The sequence below is a fragment of the Hylobates moloch genome, unplaced genomic scaffold (genome assembly GCF_009828535.3).
Source record: "Hylobates moloch isolate HMO894 unplaced genomic scaffold, HMol_V3 SCAFFOLD_1, whole genome shotgun sequence".
Lineage (NCBI taxonomy): Eukaryota > Metazoa > Chordata > Mammalia > Primates > Hylobatidae > Hylobates > Hylobates moloch.
In genome coordinates this window covers 74000336-74013399 of record NW_026652276.1, presented here as the reverse complement: position 1 = coordinate 74013399, position 13064 = coordinate 74000336, and the positions used below count along the sequence as shown (strand labels likewise).

General features: G+C 40.1%; 1 protein-coding gene across 2 annotated transcripts in view; it reads left to right on the top strand.

Moving 5' to 3' along the window:
* Positions 1-13064, top strand: part of CERS6 (ceramide synthase 6) — a 325638-nt gene that overhangs the window by 88877 nt on the left and 223697 nt on the right. For both annotated transcript variants that reach the window (XM_032755472.2, XM_032755471.2), the window contains exon 2: positions 7085-7190. In XM_032755472.2, coding sequence (XP_032611363.1) covers positions 7085-7190 — 106 coding nt within the window. The remainder of the gene's footprint in view (positions 1-7084; positions 7191-13064) is intronic.

Sequence of the window (13064 nt, the reverse complement as noted above, 5' to 3'; positions counted from 1 at the left end):
CTGTATATAGTGAGCCATTTTTGTCTGGTGAATTACAATATTTTCTTTTTATCTTTGGTTTTCATCTGTTTGACTGTATTTTGTGTGGGTTTTCTTCTTTTACAATTTACTTCTCTATAGGGTTCTTGAGCTCCTTGAATCTGTGTCTTAGCCTGTTTTGTGTTGCTCCAAAGGAATGTCTGATGGGGCTGGGCAGTTCATAAAGAACATGTTTATTTAGTGCATGATTCTGATGACTGAAAAGTTCAAGATTAGGCATCTGTATCTGGTGAGGGCCTCAGGCTGCTTCCACTCATGATGGAAGGTGAAGGGGAGCCGGCATGTGCAGAGATCACATGGCAAGAGAGGAAGCAAGAGAGGAAGGGAGAGGTGCCAGGTTCTTTTAATAAACCAGCTCTTGTGGAAACTCATAGAGCTAGAGCTCACCCACCCCGAGGGACAGCGTCAATCCATTTATGAGGGATCTGCCCCCCATGACCCAAACACCTTCCAGAAGGCCCCACCTTTCACATTGGGGATCAAATTTCAACATGAGATTTGGTGGGGACAGAACGCCCAAACTATAAGAGTATGTTTATGTCTTTTACCAGATTTTGGAAGTTACAGACTATTATTTCTTCTAATATTGTTCCCCCTAGTTTGTCTCCTTTTTCCCTGTTACTCTAATTACCCACGTTAGACTTTGAACAATTGTTCTACAGGTCTTCAAAGTCTGTTTATTTCTCCATTTTTTTCTTTCTTTCTTTTTTTTTTTCAGATTGCATGGTTCAGGTTCACCGAATTTTTCCTTTGCATGTCTTTTCCCCTTAGAGTGGATCATATTTTACTTGCTCTTCATCAACCTATTAGATTATGTATCCTGGGCATGGTGAGAGTTATTTTGTGGAGATGGTGGATTTTTTTACATTGCTTTCAAAAATGTTGATATTTTGTTAATAGGCAGTTTACTTAGACTCAAATTGTAGCCTGTCATGCTTGCAGTGGACAGTGGCTTTAGTCTCAGATAAATTCTTTAAACCTTAGCTCCTATCTGCATTCAGTTTACCTTGTACATTCATAGTTCAGAAGTCAGCTAGAATCATGCTTAGTTTATATACAGAATTAGGGTTTACTTCGTTGGCATTGTCTCTTCTATAGTTCTCTAGTCATTCTCTGATTTCCCCAGGCTTTTTTCCCTGGTTCCTGCAGCTAGAAAGAGGATGCGTTTTTCTATCAGAATTTTGCTTGCTGCTGTGGCTGTGTCTGATCTCAGGGTAGAGCTGCAGAATAAATATATAAATGGACAGACAGGTCACTCTACTGGTTGCTTGCTCCAACTTGGATACTTCCCCAAAGTCAGTTTCCTTTTTTTCAGCCTCCAGAGCCCTCAGGTAGTGTTTGTTTATTTTTGTTTGGGTGGGGAGAGTGTGGTGTTCATATGTTGTGAAATCCATTAGCTCATTCCTACACAACAAAAAGAGAATGTCCCTTTCAATTATTTTTAATTGAAATCCTTATTGAGACAGTTGTGGATTTAAATACAGTTCTAGGAAATAATACAATGAGATCTCATGTACTCTTTACCCAGTTACCTATAATGGTAACATTTTATAAATCTCTAGTATGATATCAGAACCAGGCTTTTGACATTGCTACAATCTTCCGATCTTAATCAGATTTCCCCAGTTTTATTAATACTTGTACTCATTTACATATGTGTGAGATTTAATTCTATACAATTTTATCACATGTGTAGGTTTGTGTAGCCACCATCACAGCATCCCAACTATTTTTGGAAAATATAGGAAGTGCTACAGTTTGAAAGAACTAAAAGTCTCTGGCCATGCTATACACTTGAGATGATTAAATATTTTAAAATAATTAGAACAATGACATATACCCTGTAAATGTTTATTTTTTTTTAATAACCACCTTTCCAGGTTGTAAACTTCATTGAGTACAAGGTTCATTTCATGGTTTTCTTTTTTTGGGGGGGTGTTTTTTTTTTGGAGATGGAGTCGTGCTGTTGCCAAGGCTGGAGTGCAGTGGCACGATACTGGCCCACTGCAGCCTCTGCCTCCCGGGTTCAAGTGATTCTCCTGCCTCAGCCTCCAGAGTAGCTGGAATTACAGGCATGCACCACCACACCTGGCTAATTTTGGTATTTTTAGTAGAGATGGGGTTTCACCATGTTGGCCGGTCTGGTCTTGAACTCCTGGCCTCATGTGATCTGCCTGCTTCAGCCTCCCAACGTGCTGGGATTACAGGCATGAGCCACTGCATCTGGCCCATTTTACGTTTTGACTATATCTCTTACCACACCACTGCCCAGTGCTTTCTTCAGTACTTTGTGCAGAGATGTTTACCTCATGTTTAAAATACAAATACATGTTGCCAAATATAATTGAAAAGTAGCAATGTCTTAGATATTTTCTCTGCTTTTTAACTGAGACTGGTATTTTTCAAAGTTTACATCCTCATTATGTTTACTTTCAAATGTAGTACATGAAAGTACTTTATAGATGTTTGATCTTTTGAAGGTGGTGCTGCCGCCTTTGATTAAAAAAGTAATTAGGTGAGCATTTCCTTATAGAGGTAACCATCAAAGCTTGAAAGCACATATTTCCTTTCAACTGTTACGTTTGTCGATGTGTTACCCCCATCCCCCATCAATCTGCTTCTCTCTCTATCTCTTTCTCTCAAAATGTTATGAAAGACAGCTTTTGTGAACTTATTTATGTTAGAACCAGCGTTAAAAAAAAATCCAGCTTTTTACATGGTCTAATGGACCATGAGAGTCAGTGATAAAATTATAGTAGTTGTGTCATGGATCTTATTTGGTATCTAAATATGCTCTCTGAAAAAAATGTGATTCACACATATTTTTTGGAGAATAAACAAAATTTCTATATTTTCATATAATCAGTAATACCTATTTGATAAGAATTATATGCTCTTCTTTTTTCTTCTTTCATCTGGGGTTCACTTTTTCTGTCTATCTTGTGCAATTTTTTAAAAATCTTGGAAATTAAGTGTTTGGCTCTCAGTACGGGTTATGTTGAAAAGAGCATACCTAGTGAGGGGTTGGTAGAGCCTACGCAAGTGCTCTTTCAGGCAGCTTTGACATCCTAGGGAAAATAGGTATTAAAGAAGTGGCTTCTTTTTTTTTTTTTTTGAGACAGAGTCTCGCTCTGTCGCCCAGGCTGGAGTGCAGTGGCGTGATCTCGGCTCACTGCAAGCTCCGCCTCCCGGGTTCACGCCATTCTCCTGCCTCAGCCTCCGAGTAGCTGGGACTACAGGCGCCTGCCACCGCGCCCGGCTAATTTTTTGTATTTTTTAGTAGAGACGGGGTTTCACCGTGGTCTCGATCTCCTGACCTCGTGATCCGCCCGCCTCGGCCTCCCAAAGTGCTGGGATTACAAGCGTGAGCCACCGCGCCCGGCCCAGAAGTGGCTTCTTGAATTGGAGTGGTCAGTCTCCCACCTTCTGGGTCCCAAATGACCCTGAGTAGATGTGGATATTCAAGGAAATTAAAATGCACAGCCCCTTTGGAAAAGATAGTAAGGACACCTACCATTGTATTTTACTTGATTGTTTTATTCATTCATTCATCCATCAAATACTCATTGAGTACCCACAGTGTGCCAGGCACATAAATGAAAAGATCCTATGACATCGTTCTAAGAAAGATGATTTATGCACATGCCTACCATGGGTCATTTAAACTTTAACGGACTTCAACATTTAAATTGAGTTAAATTCTATTAAGTTTGTCTGTTATTCTTCTCTCTCTCTCACTGTCTGTCTCTACATCCTCAGATTTTGGGGCTTTAGCCTGTCCAATGAATCAGAGTGGAGAGCTGATTATAACAATGACCCTTCTGGGAAAGAAATATACTGTCTTCTGCTTCCATTTCCCTGGGAGTAGAGGCCACTGACGTCTCTGGTCCTCTCTGCAAAGTGGGGATAATGGTAATCCCGCTTCATCTGGTTGGTGGAGGATTAAATGAGATTGTGCACAGGGCTCTGGAGATGTGGACTTCACTAAGGCCTGGTCTTGCTCTCTTGGGGGCCCCACACACAGGAGAGGGATGCACATGTTACACCAACTCTTCCGTGGGAAGTGTGGCCACAGCATGCTGCAGGGCCATTGGATTGGATAGGGGAGCTGGAAAGGTTTGGGCCCTTAGAGAAGGCAAGGTGTGGATGAGCCTAGACCCCGATCGCACTGCTGGTGTGGACTCACTGTGGACCTGCACCAGGCCTGGGGTTTGAGGATGACGGTCACCACAATTTAATGTCCACATGGGACCCTCTGCTTTTCCTTTTAACTGTGGCAAAATACCAGATGGGGACACTTTTGTCAGTGCACGTGGTGCAGGGAACACTTGGACGGAGGGTAAACTGGGGCAAGTGGTTACTCGACCAGATGTCCCTGGTTTTTTTCAGTGCCTATCCTGACATCTGGTCTCTTTTTTCTGCTTCTGCTTGGTATAGTACTTTCACAACTTGAATACACATGGCTTGTTTCAGTGTAGCTGAGGCTGGTGAACCGCTGGGCCCAGGAAAGGCATGGTTTGTAAATGCTATGTTATGAAACCTTACCCATGGCTCCTGTCAAACATTTTAGGCAAAGAGACTCTATGATATGATTTTTTTAAATACATACATGTATTTGTAGAAACACATACATGTACATATATAATTATAATAATTTTTTCACATATGAGGAGATTAAGGCAGAGAGAGCTTAATTCCTGTAGCTAAGTCTCTGTAGCCATATAGCAGCAGAACTAATTCCCACCCTATCCTTTGGACATTGCTTTAAAAGTATGTTAACAGAGCATCATATTTATTTGATAATTTTGATTATTGAAATTTGATAAGTTGTCGATTAAGTGGTATGCTGTTGCATTCATTCTTGGAATTTAAAGAAAATAGAGTTTAAAAGTGGTTTGAAGCTTAAGAGAAGGAGAGATGTATACATTATGTTGTATAACAAATACTAAAAATTTTTTTGATTTTTTTTTTTTTGGCTGATAACACGTGAGGAAATTGCTATTGAAGAGATGGTGTTGAGTAAATTTCTTGACTCCCCTACTGCCTGCCCATGCATTGTTACAGGGCACACAGAGAATGTCTGTTAACTTGTCCGTAGCACTCAACACTGTGATAGCAACAACAAAACATATTTACTGAAGACAACCAGTTGATTAAGTGTCTTGACCCCCTCCTGTGTATGCACAGGCATTGTCACAGGGCATACAAAGAGGAAATGATCAGCTTCTGCATTGAGACTGTGTGCTATTTGGATGAAGAAAGAAGACTGTACTGGAACTGCAGGATGTTACAGGATGATGATGACAAAGTCCGAAGGGAATGTGAATACAATGTGTCAGAGGTGTGGGAAGGAGAGGACGAGGGAGGGTGGGGAGGAGTCCAACTGGAAAGACTAGAAGGAAACCATCGAAACAGTTGTGTCCTTCACACCAAATGCATCTTGTGGTCTTACTGTTCGCTTTTGCTGGACCGTATGTCTTTTCACCCCCCTCTTTGTACCTTATGATGAGGGGGCAAATAACTACAAAGCAGGAAACCTTGTCAAGGAAACAAGTTCTAGACTCTGTCTTGTGGTCATTGCCCACTAAATTCCTTCATTCATCACTACAGCCGTAGCCCCGTGATTATCATTTATAGAGAAGGGCCAGAGTCATTAGGAAAAGGTTATACTTATTGCCAAGAAGGTAGGGATGTAGGTAATGCAGCTCAGAAAATTTTACATTAAACAGAATTGAGAACGTAGAAATTTGGGGAAAACTCCAGTTTCTAGAGGATTTGTATATCGGGAAAGGGTGATTCTTTCTTCCCAACTTTGTCCCAGAGAGCCCAGTGTACCAGGTATTACGGTGCATTTTCTGTGTCTATCTTTCCTGGTTTAGGCTTGCATGTGTACAGTGTTCCATTTTCCTGTTTAAATAAATTTCTTCACTTTTACTTGAAATAGGACCCAGTAGGATATTATGTGGTACTTTATATGTAAGTTTCATTGGTCCCACTTTAAAAACAAAAACCTTTGTCTACTGTTCTTTAATCTCATCAACTATTATTAAGGAAGCTTCATCTAAGATTTACTTATGGTCTGTTTTGCATATTTATCAATTGTTGCCTTTGACCAACAGTGAATTAATTTGGGTAATACTTTCACATGATATGAAATTGTTCTGTATTAGTAGAAAATATTAAATGTTACTACTGAAAATGAATGTTTACAGAGTTTTATTTCTTGAGCATTTAGTCTAAAACAACTTTTAATTTTTATTTTTTATACACAGTATTATTAGCAATGTCCCCACACCTTTGGGGCCCCATGCACTTCACCTGCTCCCCTTCAGCACCTCATTCACACAGCAAATGCGACCAGAAAGAAGACTCAGTCCTCCCATTCCTCTTGACGTAGGCATTGGCTTAGGATGAAAACAGTTTTGTGGATGTTCATAAACACTTGCGACTTTTCATCTTGTCTGGGACATCATGCCCTTTGACATCCTTCATTACTCTTTATGAGAAAAAAGCAAATAACCACAAAGCAGAGAATTTTAACAAGCCATAAGGGATTGGGGCTGAATTTAGCACACTTTGATTATAGAGACAAAAATTGCCAAGTTTATGACTACGGGTGGTCAAAGCGCTCTCTCTGCATGCATAATTAGATGCTTAGTAAATGTTTTCTCACAGTAAAAATATAACATGACTATTGCTCTGTGTAAGAAGGGTATAAGTTATATCATTTTGAAATCATTGTTTTATTTCTACCTTATACACTTATATTTTCTCATAGTCTTTCCAGCTTTGTCTCATTAGAACTTGAGGACTGGAAGGTTTAAATGTTTTAAAAGGATTTCTTTTTTAATGTTACTGCTGGGGGCTAACAGAAAAACGGTTAAGTCTGCCTTACAGTTACTGACAGGAGTGTTGACAGTGTACACCGGTGAAATCCTACCAACACTTTATTGGGATAATTGAGTAATGTGTAATTGGTGGCATTAAGAATCACATAGAAAGAATAAATTCTGACCTTCTACTTTTTTCTTTTTGTAATTTTTAGATTTGTAGCCAAACCGTGTGCCATAGCCCTCAACATTCAGGCCAGTGGACCACAAATTGCTCCGCCCAATGCCATTCTGGAAAAGGTCTTCACTGCAATTACAAAGGTATGATTGTCCTTTCCTGGGGTATAGATTGTCCCCGGTCTCCATTCTCAGCCTGTTGTCAGTCAGTTTGTCCCCTTCTGGGTTTGGAGAATCAACTTTTGCCTAGCCTTATGCTGGAGAACATGTTGTCAGAAGGAATGCAAGCGTAGCAGAAGCGGAACGAAGATGGGCTTGTCTTAGACCTGGTAGTTTACACTCAAGTTGATTTTTAGTAGCTTGCCTAAGAATAGTCTTGATTAAATAATGATTAGTCTAATTCTGTACCTCTTTTAATCACATGTGACCTGAAGCAAGATGTGACTAGAAGCAAGATGAGGGCTGGGAGGGACTTTGTGGAGGTGACTGGGTAGAGCTGAAGAATGTGATTTATGTGTGTGTGAAAAAAGGGACCTCTTGGCTTGTAGCATTGTCCATAGATTCTAGGAGCTGTGATAAGTAGACAAATGTAAACAAAAACAACAAGAAGGCATAATTGCAGGATAAAAGATTGTACCATGAAGGTATGAAGAAGGAGGGTCAGGAGAGTCTTAAGCAAAGAGATAGTTTCACTGCGGAGAATAAAAGGGAGGAGATACTCAATCTGGTGGGAATTGAAGCCCAAACTAGGAGTGGGAAGAAGGGAGCGGGAGAGAAGCAGGGAGAAGAGACCACATCCCCTGCCTCCGCCCCCATCCCCAGTTCAGATCTCCTTCAGAACAAAGAGGGAGGAGAAGGCCAGAAGTCAGAAACACTCAATTGAAGGCCATAGGAAAATAAAGCAAATTACCGAGTTTTTATATATCTTACCTTATTCTTGTTTGGACAAGAAAGAAGAAAAGATTAGGAGAAATACAACATTCTATGAGAAGTATTGTGTGTTCATATATTAAATGGCTCATTTTCTTCCTTTCATTTTTCTGGGAGTATTACCCAGGCTTCCAAGATGTGATTTGACAGAATTAAGCAAATTATATTTCTTTTCTTGGTATTTGTGTTTCTAGCCATTTGTACTAGCTATCTCGTCTTACAACTATTAATTCGGATATCCAAACGCTTTTGTCTATTTTATGGTCTTCATTTCTTCCAAAATTCTCTAGAGTTTTTCCCTCTGTCCTTTTAAAAAATGTTTTTTCCCTCAAAAAATTAAGAAAGTACCAGGTGTTTTTCATATCCCTGCTAGGAAGAAGAGAAGAATGAATGGAATTTTAGGAAAAGCTCTTTTGATGGTTTTTATGGGGTAATTTCAGATTGCCAAGTTCCTGTCTGAAGGGGCACATATCTTACGGTATTTAAAAGAAGAAAATATAAAGAAAAAGCTTGCATTTTCATTTAGTGTATCAAATTACTTAAGTGAAACAACTTTTTCCCTCTTAAAAAAGCAGGTGTGTAGGGACTTCTCAGGTTCATTTGTAGGTGTGATTATAACATATTTGGAGTCTCTTTGTGAACTACTCTAAGTACATTAAACATACAGTATTCTAAATGAATAATAAAATGAGGTTTTTTTTTATTTTGTTTTTTGTTTTCTCCACATTTGATGCCTCTCCTTAAAAATCCTGCAGTGGATGTTTCACTTCCCTTGCCTTATGTTTTTACAGTTACTGGAGAAATTTCCTCCATAAAGGTAATAAAAAGATTTTGCAGCCAGGTTGACTTTTCTAAAGAATACTTGCTTTGGCTGGGCGCGGTGGCTCATGCCTGTAATCCCAGCACTTTGGGAGGCTGAGGTGGGCAGATCATGCGGTCAAGAGATCGAGACCACCCTGGCCAACATGGTGAGACCCCATCTCTACTAAAAATACAAAAATTAGCCAGGCGTGGTGGCGGGCGCCTGTAGTCCCAGCTACTCGGGAGGCTGAGGCAGGAGAATGGCTTGAACCCAGGAGGCGGAGGTTGCAGTGAGCCAAAATCGTGCCACTGCACTCCAGCCTGGCAATGGAGCAAGACTGTGTCTCAAAACAAACAAACAAAAACAAATACTTGCTTCTAGCTAATTTGAATGATCATATTCTTTTAGTTTCCAAGGTGATTCCTTTGGAGGTTTTTACATGATTAAAACAGAAGCGTCATGTGTAAAATATAAATGCAGCAAAAGTTGGAACTGTTTTCCGTTGTATTCTTTGTAGTTCTTCGGTCTTAACTGTGATATGAAATGTAACCAGTCAGTTGACTGGAATAGGAGGGGCAGGACTTGGGAGAGCTTGAACAAAGTGTGCATTTGTGTATGTGTGTGAATGATCATCCAGTATCCTGGCCTTACCATGGTTTGAGCTGCCTTTTTGTAAAAGGGCATGATTATAATCCTTCAAGTGTGAGAGATGTACCCTTAAAATCTCTGTGTATGACTGGCTACGTAGTTGGTGGGGCCCAGTACAGAATGAAAATATGGGACCCCTTGTTCAAAAAGCATGAAAAAAAGTGCCATTAAGTGTACAAAAATATAAAGATTTTTCCTTCCTCAGTCTCTCTCTACTTGTCAAGGTGTTTTTTTGTTTGTTGTTTCTGGTTTTGAGACAAGATCTCACTCTGTTGCCAAGGCTGGAGTGTAGTGGCTTAACCGTAGCACACTGCAGCCTCAAACTCCTGGGCTCAGATGATCCTCTTGCTTCAGCCTCTCAAGTAGCTGGAATTACAGGTGTGGGCCACCACACCTAGCTGACTTAAACAAATTTTTTGTAGAGATAGGGTCTCACTATGTTGCCCAGGCTGGTCTTGAACTCCTGGCTTCAAGCAATCCTCCTGCCTCAGCCTCCCAAAGTATTGGGATTATAGCTGTGAGCCACCATGCCTGGTCAAGGTGTTTTTTATTTGCTGTGTAATGTCATGTTCCCTAATGGTATGGAGAGACTCTTGGGGAAAGTGCAGACCCTCACAGGTAGCTGGGGGCCCCACCCTGTGACTTAGTGTACACACGACCCATCAGCTGCCAGGTTTCCCTTTTCTCCAGCCACTGGCTGACACACTGTACCTTGGTCAGGGGAGCAGAGAAATACAGTCAGGCCTCTCTCCAGGCCCGCTGCCCCAACCCATGGGTGATGAGTGACCTTCAAGTGCATTGCAACCTCTATGCCCAGATCCAGGGGTACACAAAAGGCTCAGCCCTACCGAGTCACCCACCACATGCACTGGGGTAGCTGCCTCCATCCTCTCTGAAACTCGACCCCCCACTCTCTGTGCTTGCATTCGGTCCTCTACTGGGGGCTGAAGGCAGCAGCAGTCACTAGGAAGTGGGGAGACAGGGAGGCTGGTGGGTGCTACAAGCCAGAGGATGAGGAACTGGGCGACCACACACACATCTGGCGGAAGTGGTGGGACTGTGTATGAGCCAAGAATCCAAGCTGCTGGCACATGCTCCTTTGCCCAATTGGGCTTCATTATAAGTACAAATTCCATGATAAAACTGTTAAGAATTTCAAGATGGTGACTGCAGGGTTTCCATCCCCAAATGTGGACCCTTCTGAATGGGGGTCCCTGTGTGACAGCGCAGGTCACATGCCCTGACTATCTGGTTCTCCTTTGTGAAATTATTAATAGCTGAAAAATTTGAACCCTTATATATTCTCTAGCAGTCTTTCCTTTTGAAGTAACATCTGTCTGCCTGTTGCCTGTCTCTCTCTCCTCCCCCATCCCCTGTCTAAAATTTTATAAACATTTTATAGAAACTACTCCTACTGTAAAATAATTAGAAGTCTTGGTGTTTGAGCCAGTCACACCTGGATATTTGTGTTGGAACCTCAGCTCTGCTGTGTCCTGTCATTGTGGCCTTGGGTGAGTTTCTTAACCTCCCTAGGCTGCAGATAGCTCATTTGTAAAAATCTTTGAATAACCATCTCACAGGCATTCATGAGGGTTAAATAATCATGAAGCTCATTTGTAAAAATCTTTAAATAACCATCTCACAGGCGTTCATGAGGGTTAAATAATCATGTAAATCATTCAGTAAATGGTATAGCATCTTTTGTGTCATTGGTTCCCATATTTTGATTTGCATTTAAGATCACCTGAGAGTTAAAATGTAGAGTGTTGCATCATGTTTCTATAGATTCTCATCAATAGTATTGGAATAGGACCAAAACATCTACAATTACGGATTGTCAGACCCATTCAAATGAACAGAATGATTATTTCTCTTTAGTGAATATTTCTGAGCTCATGTTTCTTAAGTGGTTATGTTGTTTCTTAACTGGTTATATTCAGAATTATCTGGGTAAATATGCTTTTAACTTTTGGGGATTCTCCTACCATATTATTTGTACATACCTATGATACTAACTACCTCACTTTTCTGATCAAATCAGTGCTTAAGCCATGGGGGTGAGAATATATGTCCGGTATAAAGCCAGGTTTTATGATCCAGGGAAATAATAAAATTTACTTTTGGTATGTTAGACTAAATTTTAAAGTGATAGGCAGATTTCCTATAATTTGTTTTTCCTAATTCTCCTCAATAACCTATTTCCTTTCATTTTTATTTTATACTTTCCTTCTTCCCCTCCCAGTACTGGTTAAGATTAATGTTATTAATATTAACCTAGGTGTTTATAATATATAAATATTTATGTGAGTCTCCATTATTCATTACTTTGCTTGGAAATCTTTCAGAAAAGCATATGGAGAATAATAAGGAAAGAACAATAAGAAACCCCCACCCTACATAGAGAGTATACACACACACACACACACACACACACACACACACACACACACACAACACACACAAACGCAGAGAAAGAAAGAAAAAAATGGAAGAAAATCTCACAAATGTCTTGTCTGGCAAATTAGGAGATGCATATCTCTAGATTTCAAAACATATAAAGGCTAACTAGATTGGACAGAAACCAAGTATGAGGAAGTGAAAAGCATGAAGTGTGTCCAGAGGGCCCTGTGGGGGTGGATGTCAGGAAAGCCAGCACAAAAGCACTTCTCAAGAGTTGAGGAGACAAAAGAACCACCCACTGTTTGCAACAATAGGTGCAGGAACAGGTGAGCCAGGCTGGCAAGAGTGGAAGAGGGACACATAAAGCCACGTGGAGGGTATGTTTTCGGGAGTCCATCTCCCTTCATGGCAGCCAGACTGGAAGAGCATCCTTCCTGCTCCCCATACTGGAAGTAGCAGGTCAAGAAAATTCAACTAATTCAAAGATGATTAATAAAGAAGCAACTCACACAATATCAAAGGCAATAAAAAGAAAGTATAGCAACTCCTGTTAACAAAATTTTCACTAGAATAATGAGGCTAAAGAGGCAAATGAAAATTGTGATTAAATATTTTACCATAAATTTAAAAAAATGAAGCAGTAACTCTGTGAAGGAAGATCACAAAGAAGAAATATAAGAACTAAAGAAATACATAGTTGGTCAACAAGAGGAGGTAGAATGTGAGCTGGTAGAGCTGAGAGAAAAGTACCAAATCCATCACAGAAAAAACGACAAAATTGGGAAGAAGGCAGGAAACACTAGTCACTGCAGAAAACTCAGCAAAGAATATGGAAGATAGAAAGAATAAAACCGAATTAAATGAAACAAACCAAAAAGAGCTACAAAATGGATATATAGGCCAAGCAGATCCAGCATCTCCGTAATAGGAATCCCTTAAGGAAAAGCAAAATAAAACAATGAATTAAAACAACTTCCGAGATATAATTCAAGATTTTTTCCTAAGATAAATGGAGGTTTATTTTAATATGTTAATAAAAATGTAGTGAAAATGGGCCCAGAAAGTTCAACACTAAAACTTACATTATTAAAGTCGCTGGACTTGATAAGTAAAGAAATACTTCACTGAGCAGCTGGGCAAAAAATCAGATCTCTTTTTTTAGGGAAAATGTTATGTGATTGTAGGCCTTTCTGTAGTAACATTTTCAATATTCTCAAGGAAAATGTGAACTAAGAATT